Here is a 15,787-nt window from a genome sequence, read left to right as displayed (position 1 = left end):
TTATTGACTAGAGAGGTGTCTCGGTCATGTCTACATAGTTCTTGAACCCGTAGGGTCCGCACGCTTAACGTTCGTTGACGATATAGTACTATATGAGTTATGTATGTTGATGACCGAATGTTGTTCAGAGTCCGAGATGAGATCACAGACATGACGAGGAACTCCGGAATGGTCCAGAGATAAAGTTTGATATATGGGATAGTAGTGTTTGATCTCCGGAAGGGTTTCGGAATTCACCGGAAGGGGTTCCGGATGTTTCCCGAAATGTTTGGGCACAAGAACACTTTATCTGGGCCAAAGGGGAAAGCCCACGAGGCTTTTGGAAAGTGCAAAAGGAAGTTTTGCGGAGACCAGAGGCTAGACACCAGGAACCCTGGCGTCTAGGGGGTAGACGCCGGGAACCCTGGCGTCTAGCCCTGGAGTCCGAGAAGGACTCTTGCCTTTCGGGTGAAACCGACTTTGAGGAGGCTTTTACTCCAAGTTTCGACCTCATGGCTCAACATATAAATAGAGGGGTAGGGCTAGCACCAAAGACACATCAAGAAACACCAAGCTGTGTGCCGGCAACCCCGTCCCCTCTAGTTTATCCTCCGTCATAGTTTTCGTAATGCTTAGGCGAAGCCCTGCGGAGATTGTTCTTCACCAACACCGTCACCACGCCGTCGTGCTGCCGGAACTCATCTACTACTTCACCCTCTTGCTGGATCGAGAAGGCGAGGACGTCACCGAGCCAAACGTGTGCAGAACTCGGAGGTGCCGTGCTTTCGGTACTTGGATCGGTCGGACGTGAAGACGTACGACTACATCAACCGTGTTGATATAACGCTTCCGCGAATGGTCTACGAGGGTACGTAGACAACACTCTCCCCTCTCGTTGCTATGCATCACCATGATCTTGCGTGTGCGTAGGAATTTTTTTGAAATTACTACGTTCCCCAACAACATCAATTCTGTTGTGCATACAAGTCGCATAATTACACTTCTTGCATTTCAAAATTAAGGCTACATATCCTTATCTCAAATGCACTATTTAAAGACAATAATCTCAGTAAGATACAGTGCACTTTCTATAAGAATATTGACTTAATATTCCTCTATAAGAACTCTTCTTTATTTGATTTCATGTTTCTTAGGTCATCCCCTGCTTTCTAAGAAATGATTTCTTTAAAAAGAACAATATCACAAAAATATGCCTAATTAACTTAAGTTAAAGCTTTGCTTGAGACAGAATAAGGGTTCACTTTTGTTGTGGATGTCAGCAACAAACAAGAAAAAACCTATTTTCACTAGCAAGTCTTGAAAAAGAATTCTTGAAACTGTACCACCTCTGAGATGATAAGGAAATGCAACTCACTTTCGTTGGCGACGCTGATCACTCCATATCTGTCAAGCTACCTAATGCTCAAGCTATTCATCCATGTATGTACCTTTTTACCGTACTTCTATATAAAATTTTTCTTTACATCCATCTATGTATAGTATTATAATTACTTACTACTTGTACCGATTCAACATTCATTACTTCTTGCCCTGAACTTGCAACTTAACTTGTAACTAACTTTTCTTATATACATGTCATAGCTTATTTCAAACTGGATACCACACACAAACAAATTGTGAAGAGGATTGATACTACAAATGGCACAAAAATAAATGGGAATACAATGGCCATGCAATTAAGTTTATTAAGCGTATTGAGTGGTTTCTAAACGAGTATACCTTTCAATATTCCTATCATCCATATGTTCCACTCCTGCACACTTCGACGGAGTCTAACATTAAGAACAAACTCTTGGTAAGATTTCTATTCAATATTATGTTTTCAACACACTTGTCTTATAGTATATATAAATGTTGCTTTCTTATTGATCTTTTCCTGTAACAGAAACTGCCGAAACGTGGCATGCCTAACCTGATAGATGAAGTAGGTTTGGTCAGGATTATCCTGCATCCCACTATCAAATCACATCTACATACACATCTTCTATGGATGACTGTGTCATCATTAATGGGTGGCCACAAGTATTTATAGACCAAATTAAAATTTAGAGGCAAACTCATGTTCATGAAGAACCAAAATAGTCAAGGGGACTTACTGTTTTTCACTCGAATTGAGCTTGGACTTAATTTTACCTTATGATCTGCCAAGTGTACCTGACCGTGTTGGATCGAGCTGTTCATAGACATGTGTTGCTGATGCAGGGATGCCAGTTTTTCGTCTCCTCTATCACTTCAACAATGGAATTATCATAAAATGCACCAATTCTATCACAACTTTATAGTTGCTCATCTTTCATCTCCTCTAGCTTTGCTTTTCTTCCTGGGTTGACTCCCTTTGCTTAGCAGTGTTGATGCTCCTCCATCCTCTTCACATTGCTCTACTCTAATGCTTTCTTCCTCTATCCATCGATGCTGCTTCACTTTCCCCCTTCCTTTGTGTTCTTTTGCTACTACTAGAGTGCCATAATCAATTAATTAATCAATCACACAGATAGATGACATACTACATAGGAGCCCATCATCTCCATCTATTGCAGGCTAATTCATCATGTATGCTTACTTAGCAACTAAGTAAGTAATAAAGAAACACCAATGTGACGTCTGGCCGACGACCACTAGACTGCTCCAACATGTAATCTCTCTTCCTTGTACCAAAGTAGCCGGCGGCCAACCCCTTTCTTCCTCCCAAATATTAGTCACAAGGAAGTTGGTTTGCTAGCTAGAATGGACCTTGAAACTCCTCCAACGCAAGAACCCTCCTCCTCTTCATCTTGCTGCTTGCACCAGTGACAGTTTCCTCTTCTCCTGCTTCTTGTGTTGTGCATGTTGTTGTGTGCTCAATTACTCTTAAGAGTGGCTGGGTTCCCCCAAGTGTAAGGGTGACGTAACCGAGCAGTAAGTATTTCCCCCGGTTAGAGAACCAAGGTTAACCGAACCAGTAGGAGTCACCTAGCAAAAAAAGTGAACGGTACCTACACATAAAGCACAAAACACACTTGTCCCCAACATGGAAATAGGGTTGTCAAGCCCCTTGTCTTGCTAGTTAAAAGATTAAGTGCAACTGATAAAGATAGTTGGTAGCAAAGTAAAATAAAAAGCAACAGAGCAACAAAGAATATATTTGTTTTCAATAAAGGAGAATAAACCAAGGGGGCATAGGTTCACTAGTGGCATCTCTAGCAAACAAGCAAGTGGTGTGGTGAACAAATTATAGTTGGTCGGCAATTAAATTTGAATATTCATATTTATGAATACGATCATTCATGGAATAATCTCATATAGGCATTATGTCCGTGATAAGTAGACCGTTAATCCAACTTCATCTACTACTAATGCTCCACTCAAAGACCACTATCTAGAATATGCATCCCAAAGTATTAAGTTTACAAGAAATAGTGCATTGCAATAAGCATGATGACATAATGTAGACAACAAAACATTAATAAATATGCCGAGACACCACTGTTTTATCCTCAGTGGCAACCATACAATTAGTGTGTGGGCCCTTATTGTCACTGGGTTAGCGCACCGCAAGATTGAACCCACTACAAAGCACCACTCCTCTTGAAGAAAAACCCATCAAACTTGGATGTAGAAATAGATAGATAGGGGAGCATGCAAAGCTATTTAATTATACAACAAGAAAACCTCGAAAGATTCAGTTATATTAAGTGAACAATCTAATCATAAAGTGACAATTTGTCATATCCCAACAAACGCATGCATGAATTACGTCGAATTGACCCCGTGTGGTAGCTCACGAGAACATGGTTGAAGATCTAAATGAGAGAGCCATCTAGATACTAATATGGACCCTAAGGTCCTAAGGGAACTACTCACACATGGTCATGCATGCAACAAGGTGAAGAAGCCTCCGCCATGGATTCCCCCTCCGACAAAGTATGGGAACATGCCTCTAGATTGGATCTCCCTTGAATAGAAGCTTGCGGCGGTAGAAAAAATTGAATAAAAATATCTTGGAGGGTGTCTCTATTTATAGGAATTTGTGGCGGTGGAATGGACGAATGGCGGTAAGTGTGGGCCCCACATAGCTAGGGGGTGTGCCCTAGGGCCTGGCGGTGTCAGGTGGCCGTGTGGGCCCCCTTGCATCTTCTTGTTGCCTCCCAATGCTTCCTGGAACCTTCATGCTTTGAAAAAATCATATTAAATTCACACGACATATTGACCTCCGAAGATATGGATTTTCTGTAAAGCAAATACATGCAGAGAACAACAAGTGGCACTATGCACTAGATTAATAGGTTAGTCCAAAAAAAGTAATATAAAATGCTATAAAAATACACAAAGTGATAAAATAATATCATGGAACAATAAAAGTTATAGATACATTTGAGATGTATCATTGGGCTCCTCCTTCCTCGTCGTCTCATGAGCTCAGATGCCTGGTCTATTCTTCTTCAACTGCACCCTCTTTCTTGCATTATTTTGTCTTCAAGCATATCAATTCAATCATTCTTGATGCTTTTGTACGTTTTTGTATGTTCTTGTTCGTTCCCCCTACATGCATGCATCAAGGAGTAAGTATTTCTATTTCATGATTCAAGGACTAATTAGCAATTTTCATGTTTTGTGTACTAGTATCATGTGGCTTGTGATATTTAATTACATTGCATATATATCCATGCTCAACCAAACATGCATCAGTCCAATTCATTAGTGATACATTTTCAATGGAGTAGTATCAGTGCTAAAACCGGTGGATCTCGGGTAGGGAGTCCCGAGGTGTAGGTCTAGGAACAATGGTAACATGGTACGAAGGCAGACGATGTTTACCTTGGTTCAGGCCCTATCGAAGAGGTGAAACCCTATGTCTTGCTTTGATTATATTGACGTGATGGAGTATCAAGTACAAGATGTTCTACCTTATATCATCATAATCTTAGCATAAAGGCTATAAGGAATAATAGTGACATGAGATCTCAAGTCACGCAAGCCAAAGCAAGATGTGCCTCTGAAGGAACATGATAAGATAGATTTACTTGAGACCTTGCCTTCTGTGCACCCATTAATATAGGTGGTTGTGTCTTTATCCAATAATATATCATTATCGACTACCGCTTTAGGTACAACAAGCTCCTTGATAATTTTTATATGAGATTTAATTCCACATTGACTCACATTTACCTTCTTCTTGTGCTTTTGCATGATATTATTTCCTTCCCATTGTGTCTTTCTCTGAGAATGCTGAATTTTGGGCGCATCTGAAACATTGCAATTTTATTTATGAATGACACCAACCTTGCCTCCTTGGCTTTCTTGGTGTAGTGACCCCAATTTTCTTTGGGGACCCGTAAGTGCTTAGAAAAATCTTTATAATCTACAAAACAATGTCAGAGTCCACATGAAAAATCTCCACTCAAGTCTTTTATCTGACCGGATTCAGAGTAAATTTTAACACAACCATAATCGGATCTACTCCTCCTTTACTTGCTTTATCTAAATCCCAAGAGTGTCTACAAAAACCTAAATCCCAAGATTCTTGGTTAATCAAATTCTATCTAACAACCCCTAAGCTTGAGTAAACCCATAAATGGCCCTCCAGATGCAAGGTATATTGTTCCTTTATACTGGCTATCCAAGCTTCCATAATAGAAATGCAGTATCATCCACGGTGGGTAATTACGGTGAGGGCATTGATCAAGAAGATAACACTACGTTAGATAAGCTTTAACCAAACTTTCACCTGGTTTTCGTAGGAAGTTTCCAATCATGTGTCTTGCTTCATAAGTTTTCCTTTCCGGATAAAAGCGAGCATGGACCGTGCCAGATAATTTCTCCTAGGTGGCAAATGTATCTACAGGGTGAATAAGTAGTCATGCTTTTGTTTTTGTGGTTAGAGTATGACCTAGTAATTTTAGTTTCATTTTATCATAGGTGAAAGCATTAATTAAGTTTAAATGTCCCGCATATCTCATAAAAACTGCACATGTTGGTATGTTTCTTCTTTACCATCCCCTGTAAATTGTTTAATCTGCAGCAAATTGAGTAAACTTGGGTTGATTTCATAAGTTCACCACTGGGTCTCTGCCCTAGAGATATTAAGTTGTAATTGATAGGTGGCCCTAGTTGCGGCGAGTTGGTACACATGTGCAAACTCGGCCATGGTTGCCTAGACCTACAAATAACTTAGTACACAATAATAAATTACAACTTAAAATAAAAAACCAAAAGCGCTGAGCTACCCGGCAAGGGCACCAGAAAAAAGCTTCATAGCCACAAGTGCACATGGTTTAGTTATAGTTTTTTAAGTAAGAGTATAGATGTCTATAAAGCATTCGTGCAAGTTAGTTAAGGCCTAGAACATAGGGTTGCAGAAGTTTGTAGTTGTAAGGATAAAATGTGACTGTAAAAGTACTTGAGAAAAGTTTGTAGTTGTAAGGATAAAATGTGACTGAAAATCCCCACAAAAAATGTGATTGAAAATAAAAGCACTTGAGAAAGGTAAATGGGTAACTAAGGGTATGGAAATAATGAAATCAACAGTTGGGCTAAAATAAAAGCACTTGAGAATGTGGATTTCTCACTAGTATGTGTCTAACGTAACATATGCTACTGCATAGTTCTAGGTTCAGATAATCAAGCCTCTCGTTGATGTTTATAATGGGCAGAGCCTGGTACGATATATGAGCTACATGTGTACTCTTTTTATCACAGACACCACTATCGTTCCTCCCCACATCCATGTTATGGAAATGATAATTAAGAGTCACCCCATGGACACAACCAATGGTCGGTTCTTTGTTATTCCCCTATCAATTGCAAAGGGGAAGATGAGAGGATATTACTATCACCTCTTTACCTCCATATCCCTACCTTTACAACAACAGTAATACACTCCATGACCATAAGTCGAGAATGTTGAGTGGGGCCCCTTACGTAACATTCATGAAGGTTATTAACTCAACATACAAATGGGGATTTAATATCCTATATGCATTCAACACCTATATACATACTAGGGCACCTTCATATCCCCGAGAACTAGGGATAACTCAGACATAAAGACAGACAACATCATATGGATAATTGTCGTAATCATGAATGATAGATCAAAGTAATACATCGAGTACGTAGTAGGGTTCGGTATTACAAAGACATGGAGAAGGGATGGTGATGACGATTGTTGATGCCAGACTCTCCTTCAATGAGGTTATGCTGGGTCAGAGCCTTCTTGCCGGACCCCCTCCGGATCCCTTTCGGAGGCTAGGGTTCTTTGATTTGATGGAGTTTCTGGCTTCTCTGTATCTCGTATCCCCAGTCCGAAGACATGGGGGCCACATAGTCGATCAGGAGGAGAAGGCGGCGGTGGTTATGACCGCTCATACCAGATGTTTTCTCCTCTAGATCCGCTATGCAGTAGGTTTTCCTCGTGGTTGCTTGTGGCTTCATATGGTTGGTTCCTATCACGTATATTGACTTGATTTTTACCCCATATTCTTTTACTTTCCTTCTAATGCCTCAAAACTCCTCACAAATAGGATCCTGAAGATGTGCACAAGCGCGAAAAAGTTCCGACAAAACCTAAGTCTATGACACAAATCTCGAAGTAAAAAGTAGTACGAAATTTGACTCATCAATTTCCCCAAGCTTAGAGTTTTGCTCATCTCTGAGCAAATCCCGTAACTTGCAAGAACAAGTTCATCGTGTTCACGAGGTACGGATAAATTAAATGAATCAACGCATCACAAAGGATCAAAATCCACATAACATACATGATCATGACGGGTATCGTAGCTTCAGCACAAGGATAATAACGAAGGATTCTACACCTTTGCTAATCTATTCATTAATGAATGTATGACAATGTCATGCAATAGATCATTTATCTTTTAACCGAGCAAATAGCAAGGGACTATAAATGACTGAGCTACATCTTAAGATTGATGAAGCCACTACAGACGCCTCGTAGTCGATAGCAACGTCTCCTCTCCACTGAACGAACTTCGTTGAAAAGACTGAAATAAATCTAGAAAAATGTGAGCATCAGTGCCAAGCCTAAGACATGAACCCTGATGGGCTGATTTCACCATCGAGAATCTAACCATTCGAGTTACACTTAGCTCGTGATATAGAAGATCTCTCCGCCTCTAGTTTTTGTTGTTGCTAAAACTGACCAAATAATGAGCTAGGGTAACATAAACAGATATTTTTTGACTCAAAAAAGCGTTGACGAGGTGGACTTGGCTAAATCCAAACGCACCGTGGAAGTTCTTGCCCTGGCATTGCTGATACACATTGCCATCGGCGCCCGCAGCATTTAATATTGGAACAATCCAGTCGTATTTACACCATCATATATGATATAAATAGGGGACCTCCTCTGTTCCAGACATCCACCAAGTAGTACAGCAAGCATATCCTTGGACGAGCCGTGAAACCCACCAGGCCACCGCCGTCGAGGCGCACGCAGCCGACCGAGCTCCAAGAATGGCAGCCACGCCGGCGTCGCCACAGGTGCACATCGAGTCCGTGCAGACGGGCTTGCCGACTCGCGTCGTCGAGCCCGACAGGACGCGCGTCATAGCCGTGGCCGCGCCGCCGCTCCCGGCGACCGCGCTGCAGCGGCGCCTCCGCGCGGTCTTCTACTACCGCGGCGACGACGCGCCGCTGGAGGAAGGTATATTGGTAAAGGAGTCCCTGGGCGAGGTGCTGTGCTTCTTCCCGGAGATGGCGGGCAGGCTCCGGCGGCACGCCGACGGGTCGTGGGAGGTGAAGCTGAACGACGCCGGAGTGAGGTTCCAGCAGGCGACGGTGGAGGTGACCATGGAGGACTTCCTGGCGGACAAGGAGCGCGCGCGTAAGGAGGCCGCGCTGGCGCCGTGGGTCGACGTGAGCGCGGAGGATCCTGACATGTGCTCGCTCCTCTTCATGCAGGTATATGCACGCGCACCAGCTTCTGACAATGTTTAAAATTTCGGCTATTTTTCTGAACTGTAAGATCGACGTCTAACCATTATATTGTTCTAATATATGTTTTACAAAAATAGACACAAGCATCTTGCTAGATTTGCACACGTCATTTGGATTTACAAAAACCTTTAGTTCTGAGAATCAGCAAAAATATTTATGATGAAAGGTATTAGCAAAAGAAATTTAGGCCACACAGAAACAAGTTGGGTACGATCCAGGACCGGGTGGTGCCTGGATTACAGGCTGATTGCTAACGTAAACATCACAAACATAAAGGCTCGCAGCCGGAGCTTCCCTTTGAGATAGTGCAACTCAAGGATCAGGAACAAAAGAAAGATACTACAAGTCACTGACAGTCCGGTAACTCGTATACCGGCGTGTACGTAAGAGCAACTTCAATTGAACGACCTAAACGGACACAGATTTTGTCCCTTTTTTATCCGTTTGGGTCACCTGTCCGCGTGTCCGCATCCGTCTTTTTATTTGGGTCGGTCGGTGTGTCCAACGGGCGCCGGATGCATTTTAGACATGTCCATGTCGTCATTTCGTCGAACACTTGAAAGGCGAGCTCCGGCATCACCTCGCCTGCCGCGCCAGCTCGCCGCTGCTGCCGCAGCTGGCCCAACCCTGCTGCTACCGCCCCGCAGCTCTCGCCCGGTCATCCAACGAGCTCCCGCCCCGTCCCGGGCGGCCGGGCGCGGCGAGGCGAGGCCGCGCCAAGTCGGGAACGAGCGCGGCGAGGCAAGGACGCAGGAGTCAAGAACGAGCACTGCCGGGTACGGCGAGGCGAGGACGGGCACGGCCGGGCGCAGTTGAGAGCGGTGAGGCAAGGCCGGGGCGAAGCGACGCCGCGGCGCGTCGACGACGGGCGGAGCGAGGTGACGCCGCGGCGCGTCGACCAGCGGCAGCTGGCTAGCTAGCACGCGCGCGACCAACGGCGGCTGGCAGCAGCACCAGCACGCACGCTGGGCAGCGGCGGCTAGCTAGCTAGCACGCGTGCCGCGGGCAGCAGCACCAGCATGCAGTATTGACCAACGGCGTACGCGCGCGGCCATCTGCCGATGGTGCACGTGGTTGTAGGACAGCGACGACGAGCGCTTGGCCGCGCTGCGCCGACAGCTGCTTGTGCTTGGCAACGGGAGGAAGAAGCGACGCCTCGCTCGTGATGGAGGCCGAAGCAGCCGGCGCCATGCCCGCATCTGCAGAGAAAAGGAGAGAGACGGGGGTGGGATGGGTGGGTGGCCCTCAATGACAGATGGGCCAGTGTTCGCATGCAGGGGGGGGAGGCGGACGAGGAGGCCACAGAAAGCGTCTGCTTTGTGTCCGCCTCCGACCCAAATGTGTCCCACATTTGAGATGAAAATGGGTCCGAGCAAACACAAAACGGACAGCGAGCGGACACTGTGTCTGTTTGAGTCGCCCTGTTAGGCCAGCTTTCATATCCGGAAGACCCAAACAGACAAAATGAGTCGCTCCATTGGAGTTACTTTAAGAGCGCGCGAGTTTCTTTAACCTAGACCAGCCAAGAACTCTTCGGGAATCCTTGCCCAGTTCATGGCGCACCTGATTAAACACCAGTATAGATAGCGATATGACACCAGTATAGTCCGTGAATTCCGAGTGAGGCGTCGCAGAGACCGGGCTCCAGGGAGCCCGTTTTACCAAAAAAAAAATCAAAATATATTTAAAAGTTTCAAAAAATGCCAATTTTTGTTGTACAAAAACATATGCATGTTCTTTAAGTATGTATAAATTTTCAGTAACTAATTTGATCATTTGAATGCTACACAAAAAAGACAAAAATCTGACACAAATACAACAAAGAAAAAGCCTATTTTAATCTGTGTATTTGTCTTTTTTGTATACATCACATATGAATACATATGTTTATGAAAATTTGTACACGTATACTTTAAGTTATGTCTATATGAAAACATTTTTTCAGATTTTTTTGAGTTATGAAAAATGTATTTTGGCTGAGAAATGTATATAGAGCTCAGTGGAGCTCGGCCTCTGCGATCACTTTTCGGTGAATTCCCCCCTGCCAAACAGAAATGACACCCATTTATTTACCCACCCTACATCTGGGAACCCTAGTAAGTACACATCTGAGGTTCATGTTCGGCATTTATAGCGGTGTCTGACTGGCTGCTGGGCTAACCAGTCAAATCAATATATACGTACATGTGTGTGTATTTCGGCCTAACCTAACTACCAAAAATGTTCATCTTCTTTCTTTTCTTTTGTGAACGAATAAAAAAGTTCATCTCTAGCGAGTAGCGACCATCATCACCGTTGGGTAGTATACCTCGATCCTCTTGCTGGAAATGTTTTGTCAGTTAGATGCGGTTGCACGCTTGGTTCTTTTCGGGCAAGAAAATAAAGTGGTCTCAGTAGTTGACAAGTTTGTTAAAAACCGGCTTGCTGTTTGTTGCACATGACGTCTGCTACATGACCTCCTTCTTCCCCTAGCCAAAACCAGCTTACTCTTTCATGGCCGAGTCTTAGACCAAGTAACCACGCATTTATATGGCCGATAAACGTCGCCGACCAAGTTAAATATGCCGGTACCAACAACAGAGACATCCATCGGCCGCGGCGGGCGCCATGCATCATGTGAGTGACGTCTGGGGAATGCAACCCATTCAATGGCCAAACCTAATAACAACCTGACGTGTTGAATGCGATTCATTCAATGCAGTGCACCGTTGAGCGGGCGTGCCCACTCGTCCACGAGCGACACAGTGGGCCTCTATTCCACCCTCTACAGTCTTACTACTCCCTTCATTCCATAATATAGCGCTTCCTCTATCCCTGTACTTCAACTTTAACCGTAAAATTAACTATCAAGACCGATTGTGGCGGAAGCAAAAAATTATATCAGTGAATTCATATTTGAAAGAAGTTTTTAATTATATAATTTTTTTCTCCGGCCGCAGTTGGTCTCGTTGGTTGAATTTATGGTCAAAGTTGAACCTCAAAAAGCGCAGGCACCTTGTATTTTAGAATGAAGGAGTACTAATAGGCCGTCGTAACATTCACTTTTATTCCCGTTTATTGAAATTATTATTATCCGAAAAAAAGTGCATGTATTCTGGTGGCCTGATCGACCTCGTGTGCATGCGCTGCAGCTGAACCGGTTCCAGGGCGGTGGGTACGCCATCGGCGTCAGCTGCACGGTGCTGCTGTCCGACCCGCTGTCGCTGGCGAGGTTCCTCCGGGCGTGGGCGCGCACGCACGCCGAGATGAAGGAGCAGGGCAAGGTCGCCCCCACGCCCATGATGCAGTACATGGCCTACTTCCAGCGCCCGGAGATCTGCTGCAAGCGCATCCGGTCCTTCCCCGTCCACTCCGTCGCCGCCGACGGCGTCCACGCCCAGACCGTGCTCTTCAGGGCCGCGGCCGGCGACCCCCGCGCGCTCGCGGCGGCCTGCATCGACCGGGCGAGCGAGGAGCTCGGCGCGGACAGGCCGTCGCGCTTCACGCTCGTCGTCGCCCCCGGAGACCCCGCCCGCGGGGCGACGACCGTCGAGACGTCGGTCACGGCGGACGGCCTGAAGAAGGGCGGCGCCGGCCACGCGCTGGAAGCTGCGGAGTGGGGCGAGCTGGGGCTCGAGGAGCTGACCATCAGGGACGTCAAGCCCGTGCATGTGTCGTACAGGATCGTGTCGGGCGGAGACGAAGGGCTCGTCGTCGTCATGCCCGACGGCGATGGTTTCCTCATCACGGCCACTGTTCCGAAGTAGATACGGCAAGACAAGAAATATTTACTGCATGCATATTTGTTCCGGGGACTCAAATAAGCCAATGTTAGCCATCGATATCCACAAAAACTAGTATACTCTAGTTCGAACAAATTTCTCGTAGCGAATCCAATTTTTTTTTGCGAAATATTATTATTTTTTAACTAGCCAAGTGGCCCTCGCATTATCTTAAATGTGTCGAAACTCGAAAGTGTATACAAATTTCCCGCAAAAAGAAAGTGTACACAGATTGAATTACAATTTGATGGTTCTAATCCCATTTGATTGAACTATATATATTTGATCAGCTTTAATTTGCGGATGCATAATTTGAAGGTTCCATTTCCAAAAAGAGTACCACAATTATAAACATGTGTGTTGTATGTACGTGACATTAGATTAGTACACACCAAAAAAAAAAAAAATTAGAGCACACGCTTGAGGTTGTTCTTATTTGATGTTAAATTGGTCTATGAAGGCAAAATTCAGATTTGTCGGTTGTTCATAATGTAAAAAGGTGATTTCAAAAATCTATCATTTTCTGGATCTATTAACTAAGAATTTTCTTTTATGTGGGACTTCTAGCTTGATTTTCTTTTTTTGGTTGACCATGTGCTTTTACTATAAAATTAATATGGTATATTTGACCATGTGCTTTTACTATAAAATTAATATGGTATGGTATGCCAGGAAAATACTTGAGCCAAATTTATTTATATTTTGAAATGTGGAGCATAACGATTAAAACCACACATCACTATATGAATATTTGTGCCGGTGCTTGTACGTTTGTATAACTGTGATGGTTGCTTTATATAAAAAATATGGCGAAAGCTTAGCTCCAGAGACATATATCCTCCTAGAACCTATATGGGCTTATGTGTGTGAGAAAGATTGTTAACAACATCCTCTGATCTTTCTAAGGCATGTTATGCTTATAAGCTTGATCTTTCTAAGGCATGTTATGCTTATAAGCTTGATCTTTCTAAGGCATATGACCGAGTGGATTGAGAGTTTCTGGAGAAGGCTCTACCCAAGTGGGGTTTCTCGCACAAGTGGGTTTTGGATGATGTCGTGTGTGTGCTCAAAGAGATATCCAGTGAAGTTTAATGGGAAGCTCCTAAATTCTTTCTCGCCATCACGAAGGCTTTGTCAAGGTGATCCATTATCTCCGTTTTTGTTTCTCTTTGTGGTTGATGCTCTGTCTACTCTTGTTAATAAAGCAATTACGGAGGAGAGTTTGGAGGGTGTGAAGATATGTAGACGTTCACATGTGATATCTCATCTATTATTTGCAGATGATTCTTTATTGTTTTTCCAAGCCTCTGAGCAGCAGGCCACGATTGTCAAAGGTTTGTTGAACACGTATGTAGCAACTACGGTCCCACTTCGAAGTGTTTCGTCCTATTTTCTGAAAACTGCTCAGAGTCGGTGACAACTAGGATTGGAGGTATTTTGGGTATCACAAAAGAGGTTTTCGAGCCAAAATACTTGGGAGTTCTTGTGCCAGAAGGAAGGATGCATAAAGGGAGAGTTGGAATAACTCAAGCAAGTCTTAGAAAGAGAATGGTCGACTGGAGTGAGTAATTCATTTCTTTAGGTAATAAGGAGATTTTAATTATCTCTGTTGCACACGTGATTCCCATTTATGTTACGAGCGTTTTCAAATTGCCTTTTTCCGTCTGTGATGATCTGACACGTATGATGAGGAAGATTGATGGGGAACTAGGAAAGGAAAGAGGAACATGGCTTGGCTTAGTTGGGATAAGATGCGTCTTCCAAAGTCTAAGGATGGTATGCGGTTCAGAGATATGCGGGCTTTTAATCAAGCCTTGTTAGCTAAACAAGCTTGGCGATTAATTAAAACTCCGGATAGTTTATGTGCTGGCCCTGCTTCGTGCAAAATATTATTCAAATGGGAATCTTCTAGACACGGTATTTTCGGATAATTCTTCGCCTGCTTGGAAAGGTATTGAATATGGCCTTCAACTAGTGAAAACTGATTTTATTTGGAGAATTGGTAACGGGTCTATGGTGCGTACATGTAACACCCACGATGCGGCTATATCTCCCACATGTCGGAGCACGACTTAGAGGCATAACCGCATTGTAGGCAATGTCACAAGAGGGGTAATCTTTACACATCCCATGTACTGAATAAGAAAAGAGGTACATAGTTGGCTTACACTCGCCATGTCACACGATAACACAAATATATCATTACAATCATCCAGATACAATCAAGGTCCGACTACGGAACCAAAATAAAAACAACCCCAAATACATAATGTCCCCGATCGCCCCAACTGGGCTCCACTACTGATCGTCTGGAAAGAAAATGTAGTATCGTTCTGAGTCCTCATCGAACTCCCACTTGAGCTCAGTCGTGTCTCCTGAAACGGTATCATCAGTCCCTGCATCTGGTTTTGAAGTAATCTATGAGTCACGGGGACTCAGCAATCTCACACCCTCACGATCAAGACTATTTAAGCTTATAGGTAGGGTAAAAGGTATGAGGTGGAGCTGCAGCAAGCACTAGCATATATGGTGGCTAACATACGCAAATGAGAGCGAGAAGAGAAGGCAAAGCACGTTCGAGAAGCTATGATCAAGAAGTGATCCTAGAACAACCTACGTTCAAGCATAACACGAGACCATGTTCTCTTCCCGGACTCCGCCGAAAAGAGACCATCATGGATACACATGCTGTTGATCCATTTTAATTAAGTTAAGTTTTGGGTTTTCTGCAACCGGACATTAACAAATTCCCATCTGCCCATAACCGCGGGCCTGGCTTTCAAAAGTTCAAATCCCTGCAGGGGTGTCCCAACTTAGCCCATCACAAGCTCTCACGGTCAACGAAGGATATTCCTTCTCCCAGGACGGCCCGATCAGACTCGGAATCCCGGTTACAAGACATCTCGACAAAGGTAAAACTAAACCAGCAAAACCGCCCAAATGTGCCGACAAATCCTGATAGGAGCTGCACATATCTTGTTCTCAGGGCACACTCGGATGAGACATCCTACGAGTAAAATCAACCCTCAAGTTGCCCCGAGGTGGCCCCGCAGTCTACTTGGTTCAGACCAACACTCAGACGAGCACTGGCCCGG

At 44.2% G+C, this 15,787-nt stretch overlaps 1 protein-coding gene across 1 annotated transcript; it reads left to right on the top strand.

The window, feature by feature from the left end:
- Window positions 1-8,369: 8,369 nt before the first annotated feature.
- Window positions 8,370-12,973, top strand: LOC119317308 (benzyl alcohol O-benzoyltransferase-like). Its single transcript, XM_037591738.1, has 2 exons — window positions 8,370-8,895; window positions 12,063-12,973. The coding sequence occupies exons 1-2, from the start codon at window positions 8,449-8,451 to the stop codon at window positions 12,675-12,677; spliced, it is 1,062 nt and encodes a 353-aa protein (XP_037447635.1). The 5' UTR covers window positions 8,370-8,448; the 3' UTR covers window positions 12,678-12,973.
- Window positions 12,974-15,787: the final 2,814 nt, after the last annotated feature.

Source organism: Triticum dicoccoides, chromosome 6A, assembly GCF_002162155.2.
Source record: "Triticum dicoccoides isolate Atlit2015 ecotype Zavitan chromosome 6A, WEW_v2.0, whole genome shotgun sequence".
Lineage (NCBI taxonomy): Eukaryota > Viridiplantae > Streptophyta > Magnoliopsida > Poales > Poaceae > Triticum > Triticum dicoccoides.
Note: the sequence above shows the minus strand (reverse complement) of the source record. Positions and strands in the feature narration are given on the sequence as shown.